Source organism: Molossus molossus, unplaced genomic scaffold (assembly GCF_014108415.1).
Source record: "Molossus molossus isolate mMolMol1 unplaced genomic scaffold, mMolMol1.p scaffold_m16_p_3, whole genome shotgun sequence".
In the NCBI taxonomy this organism is placed as follows: domain Eukaryota; kingdom Metazoa; phylum Chordata; class Mammalia; order Chiroptera; family Molossidae; genus Molossus; species Molossus molossus.
The window spans coordinates 131149767-131177745 of record NW_023425366.1 but is presented as its reverse complement, the minus strand read 5'-3'; the positions used below and the strand labels follow the sequence as shown (position 1 = coordinate 131177745).

General features: G+C 44.2%; 1 protein-coding gene across 1 annotated transcript; it reads left to right on the top strand.

Moving 5' to 3' along the window:
• Positions 1-22: 22 nt before the first annotated feature.
• On the top strand, positions 23-27888 carry REXO5 (RNA exonuclease 5). The gene is given in 24 exon segments (XM_036279779.1): positions 23-55; positions 1607-1703; positions 3327-3333; positions 3726-3852; positions 5156-5252; positions 7522-7566; positions 7569-7661; positions 10238-10326; positions 13451-13566; positions 15543-15681; positions 15832-15926; positions 16878-16977; positions 19547-19651; positions 20157-20239; positions 20403-20464; positions 20467-20522; positions 24180-24284; positions 24760-24897; positions 26723-26735; positions 26738-26813; positions 27314-27360; positions 27363-27501; positions 27706-27758; positions 27761-27888. Coding segments are annotated over 24 exon segments (2043 nt in total).
• The last annotated feature ends 91 nt before the right edge of the window (positions 27889-27979 follow it).

The following is a 27979-nucleotide window of genomic DNA, read 5'->3' as shown; positions in this document are numbered from 1 at the left end:
ACTCTGCTGCCTCTTCGATGTGATGAAAGCGGTAACCATCTCCTGTGTTGTACGGGTACAGGACAGGTGATTTTTGTTTTCATCTGTTGTCTGTCTTTTACCTTTCTTTATTATCTGACTCTTTTTAAACAAGCACAGTATACACCAATAACCAGATTTAAATGCAAAGCTATTTTAAGGAGGGGCGGAGCCTCAGTGAACTCCCTGCTGCCCCCCCCCCCCCCCATCAAGTCTAACCCTTGGCTTGGACCAGATGGTCTTCTGTGGCCTGGCTCCCACTTCTTTCCTGTCTCTGCTGCACTGCAACATGCAGTCTTGGCTGTGGCCAAACAAAACTACATATTTAGACACAATGTTTCCTCCTACCTGGCTGACTCTTTATTTTCAAGCCTCAACCCCATTATTTTTGTCTCAGAGAAACTGTCCCCCAAACATTCTAACCCCAAGGCAGTTGGCCTCGTGGCTCCTGTACCTTTATACTAGCATTTACCCACATTGTATTGGAGTTAATCTGTTTCTGCATTTCCCCCTAGTAGAACAGACTCCTCGAGAGCGTGAATCATGTTGTCTTCATCCTACTACTCTTAACGTGGCCAAGTATCTGTAATTAAGGTTCTGTATCAGTATTTGTTAGGGTTTTGTTTGGGCCCGTGACAGGGACTTGTGAAAGCATTCACAAGAGCGGAGAGAGGAAAGGGAGGAAGTTTACTTCTCTTTCCCCACAGTCAGGGAAAGGACCCAGGCGCTGACTGGCAATGCCAGGGCAGGGCAGAAAGAGTGAGTTGCTCTGTCACTGGGGGCTTTGGGAGTCAAGGGCAGTTGGGGCTGGAGGAGATCTCGGTGAAGCCGAATAGACGCGGGGTTGGTTACCTTGAGGAGCTGCGGTTTGTCTGTCCTCAGGAGACGGTCTGGCTGATGTGCCAAAGGGTTTCTTATCATATCTTCTGTAGTCTGTAAAATGTGCTTTGGAGTAGAGTGTAAAAAGGGGATTTTTACCTGAGGGGTTATAATGAATTCGGAAGAGAGGGGTTTGTTTGAAGGGGAGAAGGGGAAGGAAGTTCCTAGTCATTAGAGACTCTGGTGTGAATCACTTTGGGATGCTCAGTGCGGCCGGAGAGAGCCCAGCCCTGTCTGTTTACTGTTCGGGTAGAAAGGGGTTTGAAGTTACAGACACCAGCAATCTCCGCATTTAACTTCCAGGTGCTTCTCATAAGTTATGGAAAGATCATAGCAAAGAGAAAAGCTTGGCCTACCCTGGTCTGAGAGGTCCTGGCTCAGTTCCTGGCCAGGTCACAGGCACAGTCCCCAGTGAGGGGCATGCAGGAGGCAGCTGGTTGGTGTAGTGTGTCTTTCTCACATTGATGTTTCTCTAAAAAATCAATACAAACATTTATTTTTTAAAAAGCCTGTTTCCTCTCCTTAGTGTTAAGTATTCCACTAATAATGTCACATCACAGATTGTAGTTTTAGACCTGCTGATTAATTATAACCCTCCTTATGTTTGGATATATGCTAAAATTATTAGAAACTAGAATATTTTAATAGTTTGTCTTTGTTGTTGTTTTCAATAATCATAATTTGATATACCCTGATTTTACCTTTACAGAAAGCACGCTTACCTACCATTTTATTTGCTGAAAACTGTGAAGTAACCTATGACCAGCTACGTGAATTGCTGAAGTATGCTGTTCTGGGCAAATCCAGTGCTCCAAACCTAGGCATGAGATTAGCTTAAATGGTGGGGATAGACCTGAGGTTTCAAACCAATGTCTACAGTGCCTTAACTGGCATTATTTGTTTGCCATACAGAATTTCCTTAAAAAAATTTTTTTAATGATGGTTGCAAACAATTTTATTCGGGAATTCTTTTATAAAATTCAGATTTTTGACTTCTTCAAAAAGTCAAAGATCTGCAACTGTCCCTGTATTCCCACATGGCAACATTTGTCAAAGCTGAGTAGTGGCCTCTCACTTTAGGGGGGGCATGTGCATTCAGGGTCCCTCCTGGCCAGCTCCCCTATCTCTGGCTGCTGTGGGTGTTTTGGTTGGTAACCTCCAGTGGAGAGACCCAATTGAAATAACAGGATCATGAACAAGTGTCGGCGAGAAAGTGGAGAAAGGGAGCCCTCTCCTGCTGTTGACGGGATTGCAAAGTGATGCAGCCAATGTGGGAAACACTCTGGACGTTCCTAAAAAAATGAAAAATAGAGTTCTCGTGTGATCCAAGAACCCCACTTCTGGGTATTTATCTGGAGGAAATGCAAACAATAATTTGAAAAGATAGCTGCACCCCAGCATTATCTAAAATAGCCAAGATATGGAAGCAGCCCAGGTGTCCATCAGCAGATCAAATATGTGTATATATATATATACAGGAGAATATGCAGCCAAAAGAGGGAGGAAATCTTGCCATTTACAATAACATGGATGGACCTAGGGGGCATTATATTTATTGTTGTTTTTTTTATCCTCACCTGAGGACATTTTTCCGTTTTTTATTCAGACAGAGCAGGAGGGAGAGGGAAGAAGAGAGAGAGAGAGAGAGAGAGAGAAACATCGATGTGAAAGGGACACATCGAGGGGCTGCCACCCGCACGACCCAACCAGGGCTGGGAACAAACTACAACTGAAGTACATGCCCTTAGCGGGAACCAAACCGGGGTATCTCTGGACCGCAGGCCGACGCTCTACCGCTGAGCCAAACCGGCCAGGGCCCTAGGGGGCATTATGCTGAGTGAAATAAGTCAGACAGAATGACAAACACTGTATGATCTCACTTATACATGGAATCTAAAGAACAAAGTTAACAATCAGACTCGTAGATACAGAGAACAAACTGATAGTTGCCAGACGGGATGGGGGTTGGGAAGCCAGATGGAAAGAGCTGAAGGGATTAAGAAGTTATAAAAATAGTCACGGAGATGTGAAGTGCAGCAGAGGGAATATAGTTAGTAATATAATAACTATGTTTGGTGCCAGGTGGGTACTGGAACTGTTGGGGGGATCACTTCATAAATTACTAAATCTCTAACCACTATGCTTATTATACCTGAAACTATAATATTGAATATCAACTACAATTGAAAATTTACAAAAAAAGAAAAAACGAAATGACATGATCATATGTTAAGATTCTCAATCTTTTTTCCTCCTTTTATAAATAAAGGGCAAAGAGAATTTTACTCTTCTGACATCTGTAATGTTACTATTAAATGTGTAATGAAAATGGCTGTTTTATATGTACCAATAGAGAGATTTTCAGATGCACACCTCTGTCTGGGGGAGGTTGTCTGGATACCTCAAAAGTCATCTTCTGCATTAACCAGTATTGCCGTCAGTCTGTCAGTTTATCCAAAACCAGCTTTCTTGCCGTCAGCCACGTGATTGCCTGCCCAGGGAGAACCGCTGAGCAAGTTGGGATCTTGAGATTGGTGCCTGTTTAAAACAATTCTGAATTTAAGATTTGACACAAATTTCAACAGGATTTTGGATTGAATACATTGCTTTTCACATGCTATGTTACTTGGTTTGAATGTAATAAATAGTTATCTCAAGAAATCTGTTTTGAGTCCTGGGCAGTAATAGCAGTTTTCCATTTCCAGGCAGTCAGTGAGTGATGATAAACTCCATTAGCTGTTGCTCCCTGCTTTTTTTCCACACTTCCCTCTGTATGTCTGCCGCAGACTTGATGGTGTTGCTCTTAGCTGTGTTGTTTGATTTTTCAGCAGCTGGTGCCGGCTTTCTTACCCCCACCTGAACAGCGTTGTGGTGCTCGTGCTGCAGGTAACGAGTCAGCCACACTCTCATAGGTTCTACCTGGCGTTTCGATCTCCCCGAAAGGCATACATGTAAGTTAACACAGCTTTGTCCTGGAGCCTGAGCGAGGACCTCCACCCAGACATCGGTGCACACGTCCCACACCGTGGCCCTCGGTGACCTGACTGAAAAAGCGACAGGGTGATGGAATGTGAAAAGACAAAGATGCACAGGTCTCATGTTGAGATTAGGTTTGTCTTTGATTTTCTTTGGAAACGTAGGCAAAAATGTTATTCCCAGATTGAAGTCTATAGTTCCCAGGTTGATTTTGTCCTCTTTCATTTAGGCTGTGGTGTTTTCAAAAATTGTGAAATTTACATAAAATCTATATTTTTAGCCTCTCTCGACAACATCACAAGATTGGGCCACTTCGAGCAGTATCTGGAACTGAAGAGCAGCTGTCATCTTTAGAAGAGACATGTGCTCTCCACTCTCCCAGAGCCTCTACCAGTCCCTATTGGACTGTTCATCCATTCACCCTGAGGGCATTGGAGTTGGTGAGCCCTAATTTCATCTCCCTGGGTCTCCATTTTCGTTTGTGCTCTCATTCATTGAACACTGCCTGTGTGCTAGGCCTGCACTAATCATGCTGCACGCATCGTCTATAACTCTCACAGCAGTCCTCTAAGAGATTCTTGTTTCTCATCCTCACCCGAGGACATTTTTTCATTTTTTGTTAAGATAGAGTGGGAGGGAGAGAGAGGGAGAGGGAGAGAGAGAGAGAGAGAAACATCGACGTGAAGGGACACATCGAGTGGCTGCCACCCGCACGACCCAACCAGGGCCTGGGACAAACTGCAACCGAGGTACATGCCCTTAGCGGGAACCGAACCCGGGTCTCTCTGGACCGCAGGCGGACGCTCTAACCGCTGAGCCAAACCGGCCAGGGCTGAAGAGATTTTCATTCCCATTTTATACATAGGAAAACTGAGTGACTTGTCCAAATCACAGCAGTTTAAGCCCAGGCGAGCCTGAGGCTGGAGCTCTCAACTGCTTTGCTTTGTTGTGTCGTCCTAACCTACCCGCTGCTGTCCACTGAAGTATAGGTTTGGGAGTGCTTTAAAAGATACAGGGGGCGTTTCTAAGTTATGCATTTCTGTAGTGTTTGTCTTACTCGCAATGTATAATTGAAGAAGCAAAGAAAATTTCTGGCGTGGGATAAATGTGACTTCACATACCTAGCCACTTTTAACACCTTAAGGAAACAGTCCTCATTTTATAATGCAAGTAATTAAGGTCCAGACCTTCCGTAGCACTGAGTTTACAGTACAGTAAAAGGTCTTTGACAGTATTTTAACTGCTTTCGAGCATTTTTGTAAAAACCTATTGTTATTTGCAGAAATTCCACTTGCCTTCGCCATCTTCTGATTTCCTAGCTGATGTCACTGGACTTCAAAAGAAACAAACAGCTGGGGTTCTGCCCAAGACCGTCGCAGGTATGGCTGTGGCTGGTTGGACCTGCTCATTCGAAAAGATGTCAAGTAGGAGTGTCAGTTATTTTTATTCTTGTAAGCAGCACTACTCAATGCTAACTAACTTAAGGAGAAAGCAGTCTTTTAAAGGAAAAAAATGGGTAAGTATCCAAGGAGATTAGACAACAGAGATCCTAGCTGGGATTTAATGGCTAAGAAACCATCTGGTTGTTAGATAGCTAAGGCTTCCTCTGGTTATCACAGACATTGGACTCTTACGAATTACTGTGACTAATTTTTAAACCGTCACTGGGTCTTTGTACCTACATGTGTATGGATGGGAAGGAAGATCTTGCCTTTGACTAATGTAAGGGGCAACCCACTATTACTGCTCACAGTGGAGAAGAAACAGGAGGTTTACATGCTGGCCAGATAAAAGATAAGATGTCCACGATAGCAGTGTTTTTCTAACTGTGGGCTGTCGATGTTTGGGATGACTGGACGGGGGCAGGGATGGAATAAGGAGGAAATGTTGGAGATGAGGCTTGAGAGGTCAGTTAGGGCCATGTCCTGTAAGCTGGAAGGGCCATGCAAAGGACTTTGGAGTTTATTCTGTAGCCATGGAGGAGTCAGAGGGTTATGGCTATTTCTCTGTCCCCTTAAAGATTTCACTTTGTTTTCTCATCCTAAATATCAAGGTTCCCAAGGCACAGTCTACGGCACTGTGATCTTCCTTTGGAATATGCATCTGTTCTGTCCATGTTTACCTGCCGCTCGTCTGTGGATCTCCTGTATTTTTATCTTTAGGCCTGATACCCCAGATCCAGGTCTGGGTTTTCGATGGCCTGCTGGATATTGCTACTTGGCTATATTCCATTGTCCCCTTGATCATAACAGTTAAAAGCATTTTCTCATCCCCAAATAATAGACTCCCATCTTCCAATCCCGTTTTCTGTTGGTACCATTTTTCTCTAAGACACCAGTTTGAATCTAAGAATGACTTGTAGCTCTTCACAACCAGTCTGCATAGTTCCTTCCCTTCGCTCTGAGTCTCTGTTCAGATGTCACCTTGAGAGAGAGGCCTGCCCTGATCATTGTAATATGTAGCGACCCTTTTCCTGCCCACAACTCCTTGTCCTTCTTTACCTCCTTTGCCTGCTCCGTAGTCCTTGTCCTCACCTGCTGTTCTGTTACTCGTCTACTGTTCATCTTCCCAGCCAGGATAACGTGCCCTGGAGACTTTTGTGCTCAGTGAGTAAGTGTTTTGTTGACTGAACTGAATTGTTCTATCTCTGTGCTCTACCAGTTTTTCTTGTGTAATGTTCTTTCATACATTGCTATTCCTCCATCCTTTTCACCATCCTAATCTAGACCTTCTCTCATTTTTCTCCCTGCTCCATTTTCTGCATGCCTTTGAGATTGCTCTTTCTTAAAATATGGTTTGGTTATACCACTTCCCTTCTCGGGAACTGTCTTTTGCTCCCCATTGTATATTGAATGAGCCAGACATTCACAGTGGTCTGCAGTTTACTTTTAGCCCTCCTCTCAGCCTGGTCGCCTGCACTGCTCTCCCCAGTGGTCTGGTCACTGCCACACCACTTTGCTTGGTGCACGTCCGCCTTGCTTGGAATGCCTTCCTTCTGCTTAGGAGACTGGCTGTTTTGGTTCAAAGACCAGAAACTCATCAGGCCACCTGAAGCGAGAGGAGTGTTACTTCAGGATGTGCGGACTAGAAAGCCCTCAGGAGTCTAGTGCCCCCAGTGAAGAGCTGCTCCCGGCCCCTTCTCGTTTCTGTAGTTCCAGAAGCAGCACTCTGACGAGCGTAGCTAATTACCATTGTTGCTCTTGAACATGTCTTGACGAGGAGTCTCAGGGCATTGGTCAGTTTGTAGATGGTCCCTCCTAAGCTAGGCTGGTGCTTAGTAAGTGGCTAGAGACGGAATTGCTGTCAGGAGTGGCAGGCACTGTAAGGGACAGGTCTGATACAGCAGTTACATGAATCCTGCCTTTGAGACCCAATTGATCTGTTCTTCTCTTGGGCCGTCTCTGACCACCCCAGCCAGTTTATTCTCTTCCTTTTCCTTTTATAGCCGTTGCTATTATAGACTGTTTGGAACTTATTTTCTCTTTGTGTTCTTATAACTGTATCAGCGTCTCCTTAAAAGTTGGGGTTGGGTCTCACACATCTTTTGATTTTCGCTATTCTTACCCTTCACAGCGTAAAAGCCATATCCTCTGGGGTGTCTCACACACAGATCTAAGGAAGTATGTGCCACTGTCCTTCTCAATGTAGGGTCTTCACCTTCTGCCAGTTCAAACGTCAGCATCAACCTACAGAATGGCCCATCGTTCAGAAGTACGGCTCTAAGAAAGTGCGCTTGACCCGCCTGCTCACGGAGGAGGAAATGCAAGCATTTCACTCTCCGTTACAAGGCTGGTGTAGATGTGATCGGACATTGGTAGCAATATAAGACTATCTAGGGGTTTATTCAAAAATATTACTGTTGGAAGTTTTTTGGGGGGGAGGGGGGCTACTTTCCAAGTGATTTGTTCCATCTTCTGTTAATGGGGAATTACTTTAATACAATGTTTCCTGAAGTATAGGATGTGTACTGTGGTTGGTAAAGTGGTGATTTGAGGTAGTATATGAACATGACCTTAAATAGCATTGCAATACTGAAAGGAAAGTTATTCCTTTTTCTGTTTTCTTTCATGTCTTCTTAGTATGTTAAAAAGTCAGTGTGTCTTGAGCCTTCCCCAATGCTTCTAGTCCTCCTCTCAGCCTCCCCTCCCATGCACAGAGCATCCTGGGCTCAGCCTTGGTTAGTTATGCAGCAAGAATTTTATATAAACGGTTCTGTTTTATTTTATTTTACTACCTCTTAACCGCAGCAGTGATGTTAAATTTCCTTTTTAAAAAAATAATAAAACAACTCTATTGAGATATAATTAACCTACCATAGAAGTCGCCAATTTAAAGTATACAGTTCAAAAATAAATAAATAAAGAACACAGTTCAATAGTGTTTGGTATGTTTTTACAGAGTTCTATAGCCATCACCACAGTCCATTTTGGGATACTTTTGTCACCCCAAAAGAAACCCCATACTATTATTTCTCCCACAAGACCCTTCGCCCTAGTCAACCACTAATCTACTTTCTGTCTATAGATTTACCTACTATAGATATTTCGCATAAATGGAATTGTGGTCTTTTGTGACTGGCTTCTTTCATTTAACATGAAGTTTCAGGGTTCATCTATGTTGCAGCATGGACCAGTACTTCATTTATTTTCATTCCAGTTCTGTTCTATGTATAAATATGTCACATTTGATTTATTTATTCATCAGTTGATGGCCATTTGGGTTGTTCACGTTTTGGCTCTTATGAGTAAGGCTGTTGTGAACATTCAGGCGCAAATTTTGTGTAGACGGACATTTCCGTTTTCCAGACTCTCTTCCATTCCCGCCAGCAGGGTGTGAGCATCCAGTTTCTGCACATTGCTGCCAGCATCTGTAATTCTCTGCCTCTGCGTTACAGCCATCACTGTGCATGGGGAGTGGTATCTTTGTAGCTTGATCTGCATTTCTCTGATGGCTAATGATGAAGAGCATCTCTTCCTATGCTTATTGGCCACTTTATATTTTTTCAGATCCTGTGTCCATTTTTTAAATTGGGCTATCTTTATTATTGAGTTATTAGAAATCTCTATATATTCTGGAAATAAATTTTCTTTTAAAATAAATTTATTTAAGTGAAAAAACTCTTTGTAAAATGGTTTATATACCGTAAGATTTCCATGAGGATTAAATGAGTTAATGTACAAAAGTGGTGCCCAGCAGAGAATGCTGTAAAATGTTAGTAATTTTGTGTTATTATTGCCACTGATAATATAGTGAGGAGAGCAGCAAGTATACTGTCTCCCAGATGTGGGGATGCCTCTCTTTTCTAATGTAGGTCATATTTGGATGAGTTCAGTTGTAATCAGTTAGCAGTTTCAGGATACTGTGACATAGAAAATAGTCAAAACTTTTCAAATTCTTCTTTGTTTCTGGTCAGACGATCTAGGTATGACCTTTTACCATGGCAGCCTCTGTCTGAAGGTGGGAGTCTTCAATGATCCAAACGTTTCGAGACTTCTGAGCTAAATTTGCCTAGTTATCGATTTAGGGTACACAACAGAAGGGGTACCCTAGGCCTATAGGTGAACTTCTATAGGTAGTTCTTAGGCTGTGATTTCAGAAAATGAAGGCAGATTTCTAGACAGATCTCCGAGAGTGGTCCAGAGTAGAGCTGGGTGCGGGGTGGGGGGTACACTGGTGAAAGTTATGTAAACCTTTTGCTTAGTGAAATCCTTTCAGATCTCTGCTGGGTGGAATCTCCTCCCTGCTTTTTCTTGCATTGTTTTAGGAAAGAAAAATGCCACATCGAGTCATTGGTAATACATTATTCATCCTCCCTTAGTGCCTACTTGGAAAAGGTCTAGTGACTTTGGATTTAGCCACACTTTAGTTATAATCTCTCTTTTTTAAAAAAAATGTGTTTTTATTGAGGAAGGGAGAGAGAGAAACATTGATAAGAGAAACATCCTTCAGCTGCCTCCTGCACGCCCCCTACTGGGGATCGAGCCCACAACCCAGGCATGTTCCCTGACTGGGAATTGAACCCAGACCTCTCAGTCCATGGGACCATGTTTAGTCCACTGAGCCACACTGGCGGGGCTATAATCAGTTTTTCTGATAGGAGGAAAAGTTGTTACTTGGTAACTGTCAAGAAGTGCAGGCCCTAGTCTTTCCTGTAACAGCAATGTACATCGTTCTCCCAGAATCTGGAGTGAGGGATAGAGGAAAACTTGAGGACAGGTGGTCTCTTATTTAATCTTAATATTTCAAGTGTTTCACTTAAAGAAGGTTTCCAGCAAATGTGTCGTTTCAGTTTTTCCAGGATGAATCTAATGATGTTTACCATCTCTGGTTCTAAAGGCAGATATTTTATTTCCTTTCTTTCTAGGTTTTCCTGAGTATGAAAACTTTGTATCTACCAAAAGTGATGGTGTTATAACAGACAAAAGTCCTCTCTTTGGACTTGACTGTGAAGTGGTAAGCACTGCAAACTAGGGTCTAGCAGATGATGTCTTGAGTCTAATGATGAGCCCGTGTATTCAGTTCCAGTATTCATTTTTTTTTTCCACATCTTTATTGTTGGATGTAAAATGTATTACAGATGTTCCACATTTTTCCCCCATTGACCCCCTCCTCCCCACTCCCGCCCCCCTCCCACCTTTTCCCAAACTATTGTCCTTGTCCATTGGTTATGCATATAAGTTCTTTGGTTTATTTCTTCCCACCCCCCCAACCCCTTTCCCTTTGAGGTTTGTCAGTCTAGCAATGAATTTGTGCTTCTTAATCCCGTCACCTTTTTCATCCATTTCCCCAACCCCCCTCCCATCTGGCAACCAACAAAATGTTCTCTGTATCTATGAGAATGTTCCTGTTCTTCCTGTTCATTTTGTTTGTAGATTCCATTGTCGATAGATATGTATTCATTGTCACTTTGTTTGTTCATACATTTTATCTTTTTCTTCAAAAAGACCCTTCATCATTTCATATAATAACGGTTTGGTGGTGATGAACTCCTTTAACGTTTTCTTGTCTGGGAAAGTTTTTATATGTCTATCAATTCTAAATGACAGCTTTGCAGGATAGAGTAATTTTGGTTGTAGGTTCTTGGTTTTCATCACTCTGAATATTTCTTGCCACTCCCTTCTGGCCTGCAAAGTTTCTTTTGAGAAATCAGCTGACAGCCTAATGGGAACTCCCTTGTAGGTAACTAGCTGCCTTTCTCTTGCTGCTTTTAAGATTCTCTCTTTGTCTTGAACCTTTTGCAGTTTGATGATGATGTGTCTTGGTGTGTGCCTCTTGGGGTTCATCTTGTTTGGGACTCTCTGTGCTTCCTGGACTTGTATGTCTGTTTCCTTCACCAAGTTAGGAAAGTTTTCTGCCATTATTGTTTCAAACAGGTTTTCAATTTTTTGTTCTCGCTCTTCTCCTTCCGGCACCCCCAAGATGCGAATGTTGGCACACTTGAAGTTGTCCCAGAGGCTCCTTACACTATCCTCATTTTTTTGGATTCTTTTTTCTTTTTGCTGTTCTGATTGGGCGTTTTTTGCTTCCTTATATTCCAAATCGATGGTTTGCTCCTTGGATTTACGTACTCTATTATTGAAGCTGTGTAAATTATTCTTTATTTCAGTTAAAGCCTCCTTCGTTTCTAACTGTGCAGCGATCATTTCTGACTGGTCCTTTTTTATGCTCTTGAGGCCCTCACTGAGTTCATTGAGCATCCTTATAAGCAGTATTTTGAACTCAGCATCTGTCAGGTTGCTTATCTCCATTTCGCTTAGTTCTTTTCTTGGGGTTTTGACTTCCGGTCTTGGATCCTGCTTCAGGTTTTTCCCTTCCCTGTGGCGTAGGGAAATGCAGTATCGCGTTCTCCCACAACCACATCCAAGTTACAACAAAACTACAGAACAACCATCATCCAAAATCGCCTGAAATCAAGCTGAATGGAAGTCCTACAACTACGGAATTAAAAAAAAAACAAAACAGCTACATCCAGACTGGTAGGAGGGGTGGCAGCGGAGGGGTGGCGGTGGCGACGGGCTGGTCCCACACCCACGTGTGGCGGATAAAAATCAGGAGGCTCCCGCGGCTGGGAAGGTCCTTCCTGAGGACTGAGGGGTCCCCATCCCACACCAGGCGCCCCGCTCAGGGTTCCAGTGCCAGGAAGAGAATCCCCATAACTTCTGGCTGGAAAAACCAGCGGAAACTGAGGCTCAGGGAGGCTGAAGCGACTGGAGCCCCAGGCAGCTCCTTAAAGGGCCCGCGCACGGACTTATCGGACTCTCCCTCTAAGCTTGGAGGGGAGGCAGCTCGAGGGGCGCCAGAGACACACAGGGAAGAACTGAGCTGTTTGGCACTGGAGCGAGGGCTGGAGAGGGGGCTTCCTTGGGGACAAACGTGCTGTCAGAGGCCTTTGTTCCTTTGGTGAGCCCTTCCCGGGGGCGGCAGACAGAAGCCATATCTGGACTCCAGCAACCTGGCTCACACTGGTAGCCCCGCCCTGCTGACTCCCTGAGGCCCCACCCCACCCCACCCAACTTTCAAGCCCACCCAAGCTGTTGCCACTGGCTTAACCATAGGATTGGCCAGTCTTGGATCCTGCTTCAGGTTTTTCCTAAATTCTTTCAAACGAGCAGCATCAGGTCTCAGCGAGCCCCATACCTCTCATTAAGTAATACACAAAAACAAACACAGGGAGGCAGCCAAAATGAGGACACAAAGAAACAGGTCCCAAATGAAAGACCAGTATTCATTTTAAAGAACTGAAAGCAGACCCTCTCGCTCACATTTTAGAAGACAGATCTGTGCTCCAGGATGAAGACCATGCATCACATACCTTTTCTCTGGTCGCTGTGTTTCACGCAGCCTTTGTATGTTAACTCCTGTTGTTTGCACAAGTGTTTTGTTGTTGCCGGGAAGACTGGACCTCAGCTACCATCAGCTAGGCTTAGTGTTGTACATTTGAGATCAGAAGGAGGATTTTCCTGCTTCAGCGCCCTTGTGTTTTATTTTGATTAGTAAGTGCTCAGGTGATGGTTTCTCACCTCTTAATAGAGGGGCTAAGAGCTAAAGTTTTGGAGTCTGTCAGGTTACGATGTGTATCCTGGCTCTGCCCGTTAGCGGCTATGTCCTCTTGGACAAGTTTTCTAACCTCCCTCAGCCTCAGCTTTTCCCTCTGGAGTGGGGGGACAGTAGAGACTGCCTCAGGGGTTATTATGAGGCAGTGTATGTAAAATGGCTTAGTACTACATTAGATGATAATCAAGTGTGCTAACGAGAATAACTTATTAGTGGTACTTAGTGAAATACTAGGATGTGGTATACATTCAATAAATGATGCAGTTATGATTCATGGTATTATTTCCATCCATCTTTGTTAAGCACATTCTTCCCAGAAGAATTGTACTATGTTGGTTACCTTAAGTGTAACGCTCAGCAGCCTGCCTGGCTTTGGTTCCGTTCACGGGGATCCTCAGGTCAGCAGAGGCTGTGGCGTTGTCACAAGGACTCCGTGGATGGGCGGGCCGGCAGTGGGCACAGCGTGAGTGGCAGGCTGTCATGGGTGCAGAGTGCAGGGCCTGACTGGGTCCTGGTCTTTCAGTGCCTCACAATGAGGGGCAGGGAGCTAACACACATCTCACTGGTTGCTGAAGAAGGTGGCTGTGTTATGGATGAACTTGTTAAACCTGATGGGAAGATTTTGGACTACCTCACCAGGTATTTTTCACCTTGCCTTTAGCCTTCCCTAGGGCTGTCCGACTGATGTGCAATGAGACTTCGCAGGAAGAGCCTGTAGCTTCTGTGTAGTCAGGTGTGACCTACTTCTCCATCCGCAGAGGGAAAGCTGGGCACCACGGCTGCACGTCAGTGCTGAGACGGCACAACGCCGCATCTGATGGGTCGCCCTCCTTGCTCTCATCTTCCTGTGATGCACGTCAACGGAATTGCACCTTCCTTGTCATAGACTCTCCCAGTTGTGATCATCATCTACCAACTACCAGACAGCTGAAACTTTAAGACCTCACTTGAGAAATCTGTAAATCATCATTGAGCAGTCAAATGATCTCAGGTTAATCTGCCCTGACCTCAAAAACCAAAACAAAATTAAGTTTTTCATAACAAATTTGAAACTCAAAAAATTTTCTTTCCAAAAATTAGCATGTAATTTCACATGTATACACTATAATGATTAGGCAGAGAAAGCCAGTGAAACATTACGGTTTCTGCCCACTGAGGTTGCAGCTAACAGAGTCATGCTTGCTTAGGCAACAAGGGGCCATCGTGATGACGATGACTGTTTTAGGCTCTGGCTGCTTAGTTCGGTTGAAGTGTCAGCCCAGTGTGCTAGGGTTTCAGGTTTGATCTCTGGTCAGGGCACATGCCAAAAATCATCAACCAATGAATGCATAAATGAGTGGAACAGCAAATCCATCTCTCTCTCCTTTCCTCCCTCCCTCCTTCCTTCTCTCCCTCTCTCTTTCTCCCTGCCTCTCTCTCTAAAAATTAATAAATAAAATTAAAAAAAATAAATAAAAGACTGTCCTATTAGCAGATGTGGTAATTAGTATTCTTAGGGGATAGTCAGTCGTATATGTAAGCATGTTGGTCACAGAATTGCAGAGCTGGGAACATAAATATCTGAAAAGTAGGGGATTACTTAAAATATGTTAATGTCCATATAATGGAGCATTCTGTTAACCTTTTAAAAGGATGTACTGAAGCCCTGGCCGGTTTGGCTCAGCAGTTGGAGCGTTGGCCTGCGGACCAGAGTATAAAAAAAAAAAAAAAAAAAAAAAGGATGTACTGAAATAGATTTATTAATGTGAAAACTTGTTCATGATATATGGAAAATGATAAAACCATGTTATAAAGTAACATGTGCATTACTAATCTTTTTTTTTTTCTTGTTTGTGCCCTGACCAGGGATTGAACCCAAAACCTTAGTGTATTGGGAGGATGCTCTGGCCATAAATAAATAAAAATTTCTTTATTTATCTTAATCTATTGATTTGAGAGAGGGAGAGCGAGAAAGAAACAGAAACATCGATTTGTTGTTCCACTTATTTATGTATTCATTGATTGATTCTCATATGTGCCCTGATCGGGAATTGAATCTGTAACCCTGGAATATTGGGGACGACACTCCAACTAACTGAGCTGTCTGGACAGGGCCATAAAGTAGCATATGCATTATAATTGTATTTTTATAAGAAGGAAATATATAAATGAATATAATACAAAAAATAGGAAAGGGTAGAAAGTAATGATCTCCAGGTGGTGAGATGAGGGGTAATTTTTTTTTTATCCTCACTCGACATTTTTCCATTTTTTTGTTCAGATAGAATGGGAGGGAAAGAGAGGAAGAGAGAGAGAAACATCGATGTGAAAGGGACACATTGAGTCGCTGCCACCCCCATGACCCAACCAGGGCCGGGGACAAACTGCAACGGAGGTACATGGCCTTCGTGGGAACCAAACCTGGGTCTCTCGGGACCGCAGGCCGACACTAACTGCTGAGCCAATCCGGCCAGGGCTAGGGGTAATTTTAAATTTCCTTTCTGCTTATTTGTATTTTTAACCTTTCTGCACTGCGCATATATTAATTTTGAAAAGGTATTCTTTTCAAATGACTTTCCAGGGAGAAAAACTTGTTAATATTCTGGCCTGTTCATTTCACTCATTTTTACAGAAAGCTGCTCAGAAATCATGAAGAAGATTCTGAACCCGGTAACGACCAAAGTCAAGGATGTCCAAAGACAATTAAAAGCACTACTTCCTCCTACTGCTGTGTTAGTGGGCTACTCCTCAGACTTGGATCTCAAAGCACTAAAGGTGAGTATCTGATATACGACTTCACTTTTCTAGTATATATGCCTGTTCATTTATCTCAAATAGAAAGCCTGGGGCTCTTCTTTCTTCAGCCCACTTGTTTTTGCCATTAGTATAGGATGCGCTACTCATTCTGTTCTCTTTCCTCCTCAGATGATACATCCATATGTTATTGATACATCATTGCTTTATGTCAGAGAGCAGGGCAGAAGATTTAAGCTAAAATTCTTAGCCAAAGCGATTTGGGGGTAGGTTTGTTTGCATATTATAATATTATCTGACAAAATTGCACATAAGTTAGCATGTACTGTCTTATTTAACTCATATTGAAAAATTTGGGGTCTCTGTTCTTCCTCTTAGTTTGTAAACATTATTTCTTTTATTTTTATGAATCCTGGGATCCTAACTCTAGAGAGAAGTATGACACAGAAATGAAGAAATTGTGGAAATACAAGAAGGTTTACATGCACAGTTGAGGGTTGATGGATAGATCTGGACAGGAAGGGGCATCAAAGTTAACCAAAATTTCAAAACATGACATTTCTATATTGAATATATTTTATTACATATAAGCATGTTCGTTATACTGTAATGTGGTTTAAAATAGCCCAAAACAATGCAACTATCCTATAGGACTGGTTGAACAAATTATGGTTATTTGTATTACTGAATACTTTGTTGTTGTTGTTCAAAAGAATGTGAAGGATCTCTCTCAGATACTACTGAGAATAAAATGGAGATCAGAGCGAGATCTATAGATCCCTAGACAGTGATGTGATGTAGGTTAGATTTACATATATCTGTCGACATAAACATACATATTTCTTAAAGGTTTTTAAAAATAACCAAGAAAAGATTTAAGTGCATATAAGACACTTGTATAGAAATAAAAATGTTCTGGAAGGTAACTTTAAACAGTGGTCACCTCTAAGAAACCAGACATGGGGAGTGCATAGAGACTTGATTGGGCAGCTCTGCCCTTCAGAAAACGTGCTGGCTGTGGACAGAGTCATTCCCAACCACTCCACATCCTCGGCACCTCTCAGTCCTGGCAGTAGGAACGAAGAAATCCTAATTGTGATACAAAGCTGATTATCAAAATGCTGAAATTTTACATGTAACCAGAATATTTTAGGTGGTTGAAAGACCTGTCATTAAAAAAAACTCCCAGATATGTCAATTTTGTGTTGATTTTCCAGGAAGGATGTACAGGGTCCTGGTAGGCTTGGTCATGATACCACAGAAGATGCTAAAACAGCCCTTGAATTGGCTCAGTATTTTTTTAAGTATGACCCAAAGAAGGTTAGTATCCTTGACCTGTGTCTTTGCTTTTCTTAAAATTATAGGATCAGAACTGTTAGTCACAGACTGCCATCTCCTGTTTTTACCTTTACAAAAAAATGGGAGTACAGTTCAGGCTGAGCATGTATATGGAAGGAAGACCTGTCTCACTAGCATGATGCAGTCATGAAGTATGTAGTCTCTGAAAGTCTGTTTTAAATATAGACTCTACCGTGTCCACCTATGTGATCTAGGTCAGTTTCTCTGAACAACTTCGGTTTCTAGATCTGTACAATGGGAATACACTTCTCTGGGGCATTGGTGATGGTAAATGAGATACTATGTATAAAGATCTAAGTTCTTATCACAGTGCCTTGAATATTATATTAAGTACCATAATGTGATGTTGGTCATTGTAGCTGATGCTAATAATTGTAATAAATATAAAAATCTACATAGATCTTTGCTCTCTTGGGGTGGGTGTGGGGACCATACTGTTGTTTTCAACAACAGTGCAGTTCGTACGAATTAGAACAGCACGTAAGGGAGACATTTGAAGAGGACATAGTTTATAATCTTGTTATAACACATTCTAACCTATTAGAGTGTCCTCTTGCATGAGAGGTTCTATCATGATTCCGTTATAAAATACATTGTAGTCATGTAGAATAATAGCCAGAAGAGTGTTTTGGGTCATGGTGGTAGAAAGACATTCTAAAATACCTTTTGGGCATGTCACTAACAATAGCCACCATTCACCAAGATCTTAATAAGTGTACTGTTCTAAAATGGTTTATGTACATGATTTTATTCTTACAGCAACCCTATGAATTAACTGTGATTATCATCTCAGTTTTATATATGAGCGTTCTGAGATTTTGAAAGGTTAGAAGATTTAATCAAGGGGGTCAGAGGTGAAACCAGGATGTAAACCTAGGTGTGCCAGATTCCAAAGCCTCTCTTTGCTCGATGCTAAGGCAGACTTTCCTATAAAGGTCAGATAGTAAATATTTTTGGCTTCATAGGCCATACTGTCTATTGTAGCTAGTCAACTGATGGCAATGAGTGGGCACAGCTGTGTTCCAATAAAACTTTATTTACAAAAAAAAAGGCATTGGGCCGGACCTGACTCAATGACTGGAATATGCCAGCCCCCACTCTAAACCACATCAGAGATTCAAAACTTTTTGGTTTCAGGACCTATTTACTCTCAAAGGGCTTTTTTTTATGTAGACCATATCTCAATATTTACCATATTAGAAATTAAATATGAAGAAAAATAATCTTAGTATTTTATTAATTTGTTTAAAAATTATGTTAATGCAGCCTGGCCGGTGTGGCTCAGTGGTTGAGCGTCGACTCATGCACCAAGAGGTCACCAGTTTGATTCCCGGTCGGGATACATGCCCAGGTTGTGGGCCCGATCCCCAGTGGGGACATGCAGGAGGCAGCCAGTCAGTGTTCTCTCTCATCGATGTTTCTGTCTCTCTCTCCTTCTCCCTTCCTCTTGCTCTGAAATCAATAAACAAAAAAATTGTGTTAACACAAAAATGAATTTTTCTGAGAAAAAAGCATTTTCAAAAAAATTGGTGTGAAAAGTATGGTTTTACATATTTAGCAAACCTCTTTAATGTCTAGCTTAATAGGAGACAAGTAACTTTTTCGAGTTGTGTAGCTGGAGAAGGGAGGACCTCATGAACCCCTGACAGGTCTCTGGAACCCCAGGAGTTCTTGACCCACACTCGGAGACCCACACTTCGAAAACCACTGCGTTCTATTATGCTGCCACTTGAGGTCCAGTGAAAATTGCATCTCACTGGGGTAAAACCTAAGGAAATATAAATTACTCTGACTTTAGTTAATAATAACATATCAGCAGTGGTTCATTAATTATCACATGCACCATATTAATCTAAAATACCAATTTAATCATAGTTGAAAATAGGAAGCCAGTATATGGAAACTCTGTACTACCTTTGTTATTTTTCTATAAATGTAATATAATTTTAAATGAAAAGTTTGTATCTCACACTCTACATTACAACTTTCAAATGGTCTCCCACTGCATGGAAGCAGAATAAACTAGAATAGACTTTGTGATTGTTTTTGTTTTGTTCTTGGAATGAGTGTTGTTTTTTTGTTTGTTTTCTTTTTTTGGTATGTGCCCCTTAGCGGAAACCAAACCCGGGACTCTGGTCCGCAGGCTGAGCCAAACTGGCCAGGGCAACTTTGTGATTTTGTATTAAACCAGTGAAAAGTCTGTTTTTTATGTGGTAGAAGCGTTCTTTTACCATTTCCAAACACATGTTTGGAGAGGAGTACATTTTAAGTGACCATGGAATGAACAGTGAGCCCAGATCGCCATCCCTTTTCACTCAGCCCTGCCAGCAGAGCGGGTAGCAGAGGCCACTCTGAGCCGCGGAGACCGGCTGGAACTGCGGAAGCCGCCCTGCCTGGCCGGGCAGAGCCCTGTCTGCACGAGCGGGGAGCGCCACTGGCGTGGACTTTCATGGTGTCAGTTGGTTAGTTTGTTTGATCTCAGATGCTCTCCAGGAAATCAGATGATTTTGACCACTTCATTGTCATCAAAATTGCAGAACTTAATCTGGAGGCACTGGCCTGTCACCAGAGCCGCAGGCAGCAGGCCTGCGCGGAGCAGGGCAGCAGAGGCCGCTGGGCAGCCATGCCCAAGGTAGCAGCTCAGTTCTGACATGAGAAGAGACAGACGGAGCATCCGGTTTCTTATTTAACAACAAAACCTGGGAATTTGTCTTCTTTGAGGCTGTTGAGAAATGTCTACCAATTGTGTAACAGTCTTCCCTCACAAAAACCAGGCAGGGGAAGAGACCACCTTCTGCCCTAAAGAGTATCTATTTATTTTACTAATTTTCTGAATCTAGTGATTAGTCTTAAAATGACTCCCTTTGTAAAAAAAAAAAAAAAGCAAGACATTGAAATACGTTGAACTAAGTAGCTGTAGACGAGGGAATGGACTACTGGGTGCTTTGGTTAGAAGACAAAGGACTGTGGGAATTATGTGCAACCTTGCTGTGTTGCCTCGAGCAGGGGAGAACAGAAGTCAGGCTCAGCAGAGGTTTGTTGACACCATAATGCACATATCAGATCTTAGACTCTGGCCCGAGCCTTGATAGAGCACTTTGAGTACATTTCTTGTCATCCCCGTCCCTGGCCATCAGCGACTTGTCCAGTGTGACCTCTGCAGCAGTGGGAATGTGCTGCATCGGAGCCGTTCAGGAAGTTCTGCACATCAGCACAGGAGGTGGGACTAGTGCAAGCGAGAGCTGACTCTCTTCCATTTTAATTAATTTTAATTTAAATAGCTACGTGTTGCCAGAGGCTATTATATTAGACAGTGGGAGTCTAGAGAGGTAACTCTCAGGTTCTGGAAAACTGTTGTTCTTACTTCCACCTCCTCTTTACAGTGTTCTAGAATGCCCGGAGTCAGTGGGTCCGAAGCGCCTTTTCTTGACCCGGGAGGAAGATGCTGTGAACTAACTTCTTCCAGAAGCTGTCAAACTGTTACGTGCCTCTAAAATGAAGAGGTGAGTGGCTGATGTCTCTGAAGTTTGCTGCAAAGCAGAGGGGAGTGCAGCCCACTGCAGCTCAGGCCAGAGCCAGGCAGCACCGTGGCCACTGTCGGCGAGCCTGGCTTCTGTCTGCCTAGTGTGGCGCTCTTCTCATCCCAGCACCCAGTAGGGCAGCACCGGCAGTGTCCAGTGTCTGCTTTCAGAGCCTAGCAGTCCTGTGGCTTTGGCCTTGCACACCATTTTGAATTTTTGTTCTGTTTCTGGTTCATAGGGATGTTTATCTTGGTTTTCAGTCTGACTTTTCTGTTTTCTCGTGCATTTTATATGTCGTTGCTGTGTGTAAAGCAGGATGCGTAAGAGCATGAACTATGACTTCCGGTCAGGATGGCGGGGAGGTAAATGTGGTATCCGTCCTCCCACAACCACATCAAAGTTACAACTAAACTACAGAACAACCATCATTCAAAACCGCCTGAAATCAAGCTGAATGAAGTCCTACGACTACGGAATTAAAGCAGCAGCCACATGAGACTGTAGGAGGGGCGGAGGGGACAGGCTGGTCCCACACCCACGTGTGGCGGATAAAAATCAGGAGGACACCTCGGCTGGGAAGGTCCTTCCTGAGGACTGAGGGGTCCCCGTCCCACACCAGGCGCCCTGCTCAGGGTTCCAGTGCCAGGAAGAGAACCCCCATCACTTCTGGCTGGAAAACCAGCGGGAACTGAGGCTCAGGGAGGCTGAGGCGGCTGGAGCCCCAGGCAGCTCCTTAAAGGGCCCGCGCACGGACTTATCACACTCTCTCCCTCTAAGCTTGGAGGGGAGGCAGCTCGAGGGGCGCCAGAGACATACAGGGAAGAACTGAGCTGTTTGGCACTGGAGCGAGGGCTGGAGAGGGGGCTTTCTCCGGGACAAAAGTGCTGTCAGAGGCCTTTGTTCTTTGGTGAGCCCTTCCCGGGGGCGGCAGACAGTCACCATATCTGGGACTCCAGCAACCTGGCTCACACAGGTAGCCCTGCCCTGGTGACTCCCTGAGGCCCTGCCCCGCCCCACCCAACTTTCAGGCCCACCCAAGCTGTTGCCACTTGCTTAACCATAGGATTGGCCTGTCTTGGATCCTGCTTCAGGTTTTTCCTAAATTCTTTCAAACGAGCAGCATCTGATCTCAGATAGCCCCATACCGCTCATTAAGTAACACACAGAAACAAACACAGGGAGGCAGCCAAAATGAGGATACAAAGAAACAGGTCCCAAATGAAGGAACGGAACAAAACCCCAAGAAAAGAACTAAGCGAAATGGAGATAAGCAACCTAATGCTGAGTTCAAAATACTGCTTATAAGGATACTCAATGAATTCAGTGAGAACCTCAGTGAACTTAGTGAGGGCCTCAAGAGCATAAAAAAGGACCAGTCAGAAATTATGGATGCACAGTCAGAATTGAAGGAGGCATTAACTGAAATAAATAATGATTCACACAGATTCAATAGTAGAGTACGTAAATCTAAGAAGCAAACCATCGATTTGGAATATAAGGAAGCAAAAAACACCCAATCAGAACAGCAAAAAGAAAAAAGAATCCAAAAAAATGAGGATAGTGTAAGGAGCCTCTGGGACAACTTCAAGTGTGCCAACATTCGCATCTTGGAGGTGCCAGAAGGAGAAGAGCGAGAACAAGAAATCGAAAACCTGTTTGAAACAATAATGGCAGAAAACTTTCCTAACTTGGTGAAGGAAACAGACATATAAGTCCAGGAAGCACAGAGAGTCCCAAACAAGATGAACCCCAAGAGGCCCACACCAAGACACATCATCATCAAAATGCAAAAGGTTCAAGACAAAGAGAGAATCTTAAAAGCAGCAAGAGAAAGGCAGCTAGTTACCTACAAGGGAGTTCCCATTAGGCTGTCAGCTGATTTCTCAAAAGAAACTTTGCAGGCCAGAAGGGAGTGGCAAGAAATATTCAGAGTGATGAAAAGCAAGAACCTACAACCAAGATTACTTTGTCCTGCAAAGCTGTCATTTAGAATCGATGGCCATATAAAGACTTTCCCAGACAAGAAAAAGTTAAAGGAGTTCATCACCACCAAACCGTTATTATATGAAATGATGAAGGGTCTTTTTGAAGAAAAAGATAAAATATATGAATAAACAAAATGGCAATGAATACATATCTATCGACAATGGAATCTACAAACAAAATGAACAGGCAGAACAGAAACATTCTCATAGGTACAGAGAACATTTTGTTGGTTGCCAGATGGGAGGAGGGTTGGGGGAATGGGTGAAAAAGGTGAAGGGATTAAGAAGTACAAATTCATTGCTAGACTGACAAACCTCAAAGGGAAAGGGGTTGGGGGTGGGTGGGAAGAAATAAACCAAAGAACTTATATGCATAACCGATGGACACAGACAATAGTGTGGGAAAAGTTGGGAGGGGACCGGGAGTGGAGAGGAGGGGGTCAATGGGGGGAAAATGTGGAACATCTGTAATACATTCTACATTCCACAATAAAGATTAAAAATAAATAAATAAATAAATAAAATAAAAGAATAACATACATTGCAAAAAAAAAGCATGAACTTTTCTCTGGTTGAGCTGCACTAGATGGGGGGAGGGGCACAAATGGGCATGCAGAGCACCACAGATTCTCCTTTGTTTTTGTTAGTCCTTACCTGAGGATATTTTTTTCATTAATTTTTAGATAGTGTGGGAGGAGGGGGACAGAAAGAGAGGGAGAGAGACACATTGATGTAAGAGAGACACAAAAATTGGTTGCCTCTTGCACGACCCTGGCCAGGGCTGGGGTTGGAACCTGTAACTCTGGTCCGTGGGCCAATGCTCTAACCACTGAGCAAACCAGCCAGGGCAGTTTTTCTTCTTGGTTTGATGTTGGTCTGGGTGCTGTGAGTTCTGGCAAAGGTATTCTGGTCTGTGTGTTGTTGACTTGGTGTTTGGGAGAGCGAAGACCTGAAGCTTCCTTGTAGACCATCTTACTGATGTCACACTCTTGTTTCTTTTTTCAAAGTGTTATTTCTTGGGAGAATGGTGTGGCGCTGGGAAGGACTGGGAGCTTACAGTGCTCTAGGGAGTGGCTGGCATCCGTCTGACTGATCTTTCTGCAGTGCCCTTACTTTCCCCTTCTCTTCCCTTCACTGCAGCGTCTCCAAGGGCTGTCACCTCTTCTCTGCGGGTTCTTCAGAAGCACTGCTTCCCTGAGGCACCAGGCCTCCCCTGGGTCAGCGCTGGTGCTTTTTCTTTGTGGGTGACTTCGTCTATGCTTCTCCAAGTCTCCCTGCCCAGGATTGTCTCCAGAGTCCCTCGAGCCTTTTCTCCTTGCTCTCTTCACTCCCAGGCTTGCACCAGTGTGGGGTGTCGGGAGCGCTGTTGGAATTGAACCTCTTTCCTTAGAGGAAAGCTGAAGGTTGTCGTCATCTCTGTTTCTTAGTAATGCTAAAGGTATGGGTCATATGTGACTTTATTTATTCTCTTTACTGACTCTGGTTTTTCCAGGAGGCTGTGTGGCGTCACCATTTTCCCCCAGCTCTTGAAGTCAGCCCTATCTTGCTTCTTCGTAGGGATAGGGATCAGCATGATGCTGTGACGTGGCTCACCTCCAGGGCCACAGCAGTCTGCCAGGCTCCTGCCTCACCCCGGCTGTGCTGTCCGCTGCACGTTCTCCAGTGGGCCAGAGTGGAAATGCCCCCGTTTCCCTTCAGCACCGTCCGCTTCTCTTTTGAACCCTTTCCACCCACCCTTACTGAGGAGATGAATAAAAGGGTAAGTTGAATGAATCCTACTGGGTGATTTACTTAATGACTTATAATCTCCCCACATGAAGGAAAGTAATACTTTAGGAAGTTTGCTGTCTATCTCTCCAGATTTTTGTTATGTGTATTTTAACATTTTAGAAAATACACTTTTATAAAAATGTGACTTAGACCATGTCACACTGTTTTGCAGCTTTACTTCTCCATCTAACAGCATACCTGGCGCCTGTCCACGTCAGCACAGATCTTGCCTCCCTTGCTCTGGGGCTCTGCAGCGCCTGCTGCCTGGCAGACCTGCTCACTGTCGCCGTCTGTGCTCGTGAGTGTGTGCTCGTCCAAAGGGCTCTCGCCAGGTGGCCAGACATCTGCTTGCGTTGAGAAGTTCCTGCAAGTGGAATCATCCCATGTTTTGACTTACGGCTTCTTCAGATGTGACTGAATTCTCATTCCACATCTACTTCATTGTATTCTGTTGTTTCTTGCAGATGAGGGTCAAGTGGACAGAGATATCATCTGTCTATGCTGGGCCATTTAGCAAAAATTGTAACCTCAGAGCTCTGAAGAGGCTGTTTAAGAGCTTTGGCCCAGTCCGGTCAATGACTCTCGTGCTTGAAACTCGTCAGGTAGTGATACCAGAAAACTCAGAGTCTGACCTTCTAGATTAGTGCTGGGAACGCAGATGCCGGCCAGGGCCATGCAGATGACAGGTAGCAGTGCCGTGAGCTTGACTGTCACCAGCTGCAGTGTGGGTCCTCCGCCCATCCGATGGCAGCGGTTCAGCTGGTGACCCACAAGCATATGTATCCAGTATTGACAGATCTTCTGATTTTTTTTTTATTATTATTATTTTTTTTTATCCTCACCCGAGGACATTTTTCCATTTTTTGTACAGATAGAGTGGGAGGGAGAGAGAGGAAGAGACAGAGAGAGAGAAACATCGACGTGAAGGGACACATCGAGTGGCTGCCACCGCACGACCAACCAGGGCCGGGGACAAACTGCAACCGAAGTACATGCCCTTAGCGGGAACCGAACCCGGGTCTCTCTGGACCGCAGGCCGATGCTCTAACCGCTGAGCCAAACCGGCCAGGGCCAGATCTTCTGATTTTTTATTTTGTTTTGAGAATCAAGAAATCTGCCAATTTTCATAGGTTGGCTCCAGTTTTCTTAGATACTATGTGAGCCAGACAAAAAATACGGCTCGCTGAGTGTAGCCGACGGACTTCCTGCTCGTGACCTCAGCTTTAAGGGATAGCCCTTTCAGAAGAGCAGTACCTTCCAGGTCTTGGGGAATCTCTGGGCTAACGACTGTCGGCTCACAGCTGCGGTAAAAATGTGTGGCAGGGCTTTTGCTGTTGCTGCTGCTATTGGGTCTCTAGTCTCTGGGAGTAAATTTTGGTCACCTGTCTGTTCTTTACCCCAAACCCTAGAAAGAATTTAATCACTTTTACTTTTTAAAAATTATACCTGTATGGTTTTAAAAATTCATACTATTTAGCCCTGGATGGCTTGGCTTGGCTCAGCAATTAGAGTGCTGGCCCGTGGATCAAAGAGTCCTGGGTTCGATTCCAGCCAAGGGCATGAACTCTGTGGTTCGTCCCCGGCCCTGGGTAGGGTCGTGTGGGTGGCAACCAGTCGATAAGTCTCTCACTCGCTCTCTTCCTCTCTCCCCTCCACTCTATCTGAAGATAAATGGAAAAATATCCTTGGGTGAGGGTTAAAAAAAAAATTCATACTAATTAAAAGGACTTCATGAAGAAACCTCTATCTTATGGTCATAGCAGGGAGTCAGTAAAGACTGAAGAATGGGAAGGGTATGTCCAAGGACTAACTTCTTCCTATAACTTTTTTTTTTGTAAAATGTACATAAGTTTGCTTTTTTAACCATCTTTAAGTGTTCAGTTCAATGTTACCAAATACATTTCTCCAGAACTTATTCATCATCCCACACTAAAACTCTATAGCCATTAAATAACTCCCCAGTCCTCTCTCCCCCAGGCCTGGCAACCACTGTTCTGTCCTGTCTTTATGAACTTGACTACTCCGTGGACACCACGAAAGTGGAATCGTGCCGTATTTGTCCTTTGGGTCTGGCTTATTTAACTTAGCACATATGTTTTCAAGATTCATCCATGTTAAAGTATGTGTCGGAATTTCATTCCTTTTCAATCCTGAATATTATTCCATTATATGAACTCGACACATTTTATTTGTTCTTTTCATCCATCAATACATTGTTTCTACCTTTTGGCTATTCTGAATCATGCTGCTGTGAACATGGGTGGGTAGACGCCTCTGAAACCCTGATTTCAGTCACTGTCTAGCTCAGCATAGCAAGGACATCCGCTCTGGTGGCTTTGGCCACTGTCGCTCAGCTCCCTCTCCCAGCCCTTCTCTGGCCGTTCGAGCCCGGAGAGCGGTGATAAGGAAATCTTGCTTCTTCTGCAGCCACATTCCTGTGTCCGTACGAAGTCCTGGAGCCCGCCCAGCTGGCCATCGAGTCCTCGGAGGGCATTCCGGTAGATGACACCTGCATCAAGGTAGGGTGGCCAGAGAAGGCCAAAGGCAGCGCCCTTCCCTCAGCCTGGCCAGGCACAGCCTGTGTTCATAGTTGCCTCAGACAGGACGGCGTTTATTCTGGTCAGAGCCAACCGGGCAACATAGGGCCGTCCTTGTATTCGCTGTGGCTGCTCGATGCCCAGCTTTTTGTTCAGGGTTCTTTTTTCTGGTTGCCTTTTCCTTTAGCTTTCAGGGGGTCAAATCGTGGTATTTTTACATTTCTTATGCGAGTAAACAGAAGGCAGTGAGCTGATCTCTATTGCCTGGTGGTGAGGGGAGGGAGCGGGGAGTGTATTTACACAGAATGTTTACATTTCTGTGTGACCTAGTAAGTCTGTACCACAGTCCTGTTAGGCATTTGTCAGTAGCCTCCTTATACAGATGAGGAAACTGCAGAATTAAGTTACTTGCTAGTATATGTAGCAAGCCTGGGGGTTGAGGTGGTAACTTCCCACCACTAATGCTGTTTTTCTTTGGTTGGGTGCAGAGGCCTGTGACAGAGCTCGCCCTTGAGTGTGACACCCTTGTCCCCTATACCTGTCTGGAGTGAGCAAAAGCTTCAAAGAACACCTGTTGCAGTAGTCCAACCTCTTTTTTGGCTTGGAAGCTCTTATCTTGCCTAAAGATCCTAAAAGTGGAAAGCAGAAAAAACACTGTTTCCTGAGTAAGTGTATGCTGCTGAATGGAGCCGTGGGGAATGCTGGGGATGGCAGCAACATCAGAAGGAAAGTGTTCCCCAGTAAGCCCTCCTGGGCTGGACAAGGTCACAGCTCCTGGTTCTGTCCTTTTCCCTTGACCCTGGTTGGGTTCCAGCTGGGTGGCCAGGTTGGATTTTGGCAAACAGCATAACAGAAAGGTGTTCTTGCTTTCAGAATTCAAACCTTCGGCAGCGCCCAGAGGGCCCTCAGCGTTCTCACAGGCAGGGCCGGAAGCAGAGAGGCAGGCACGCCTGCCCCAGGCACCTCCACACCTGGCTCGGGAGCTTACCTCGGAACCAGGAGGGCCCCGGACTTTGCGGCGGACCTCCCCCTTGGAGCAGCAGGTCCTGCTGGTGAGTGGAGGAGGGCGTGCCGAGTCCTGGAAGGGGAGCTGGTTTGCTTGGCCTTCTGACGTTCATGACCTTAGAGGAGCCCTGCCCCATGATGC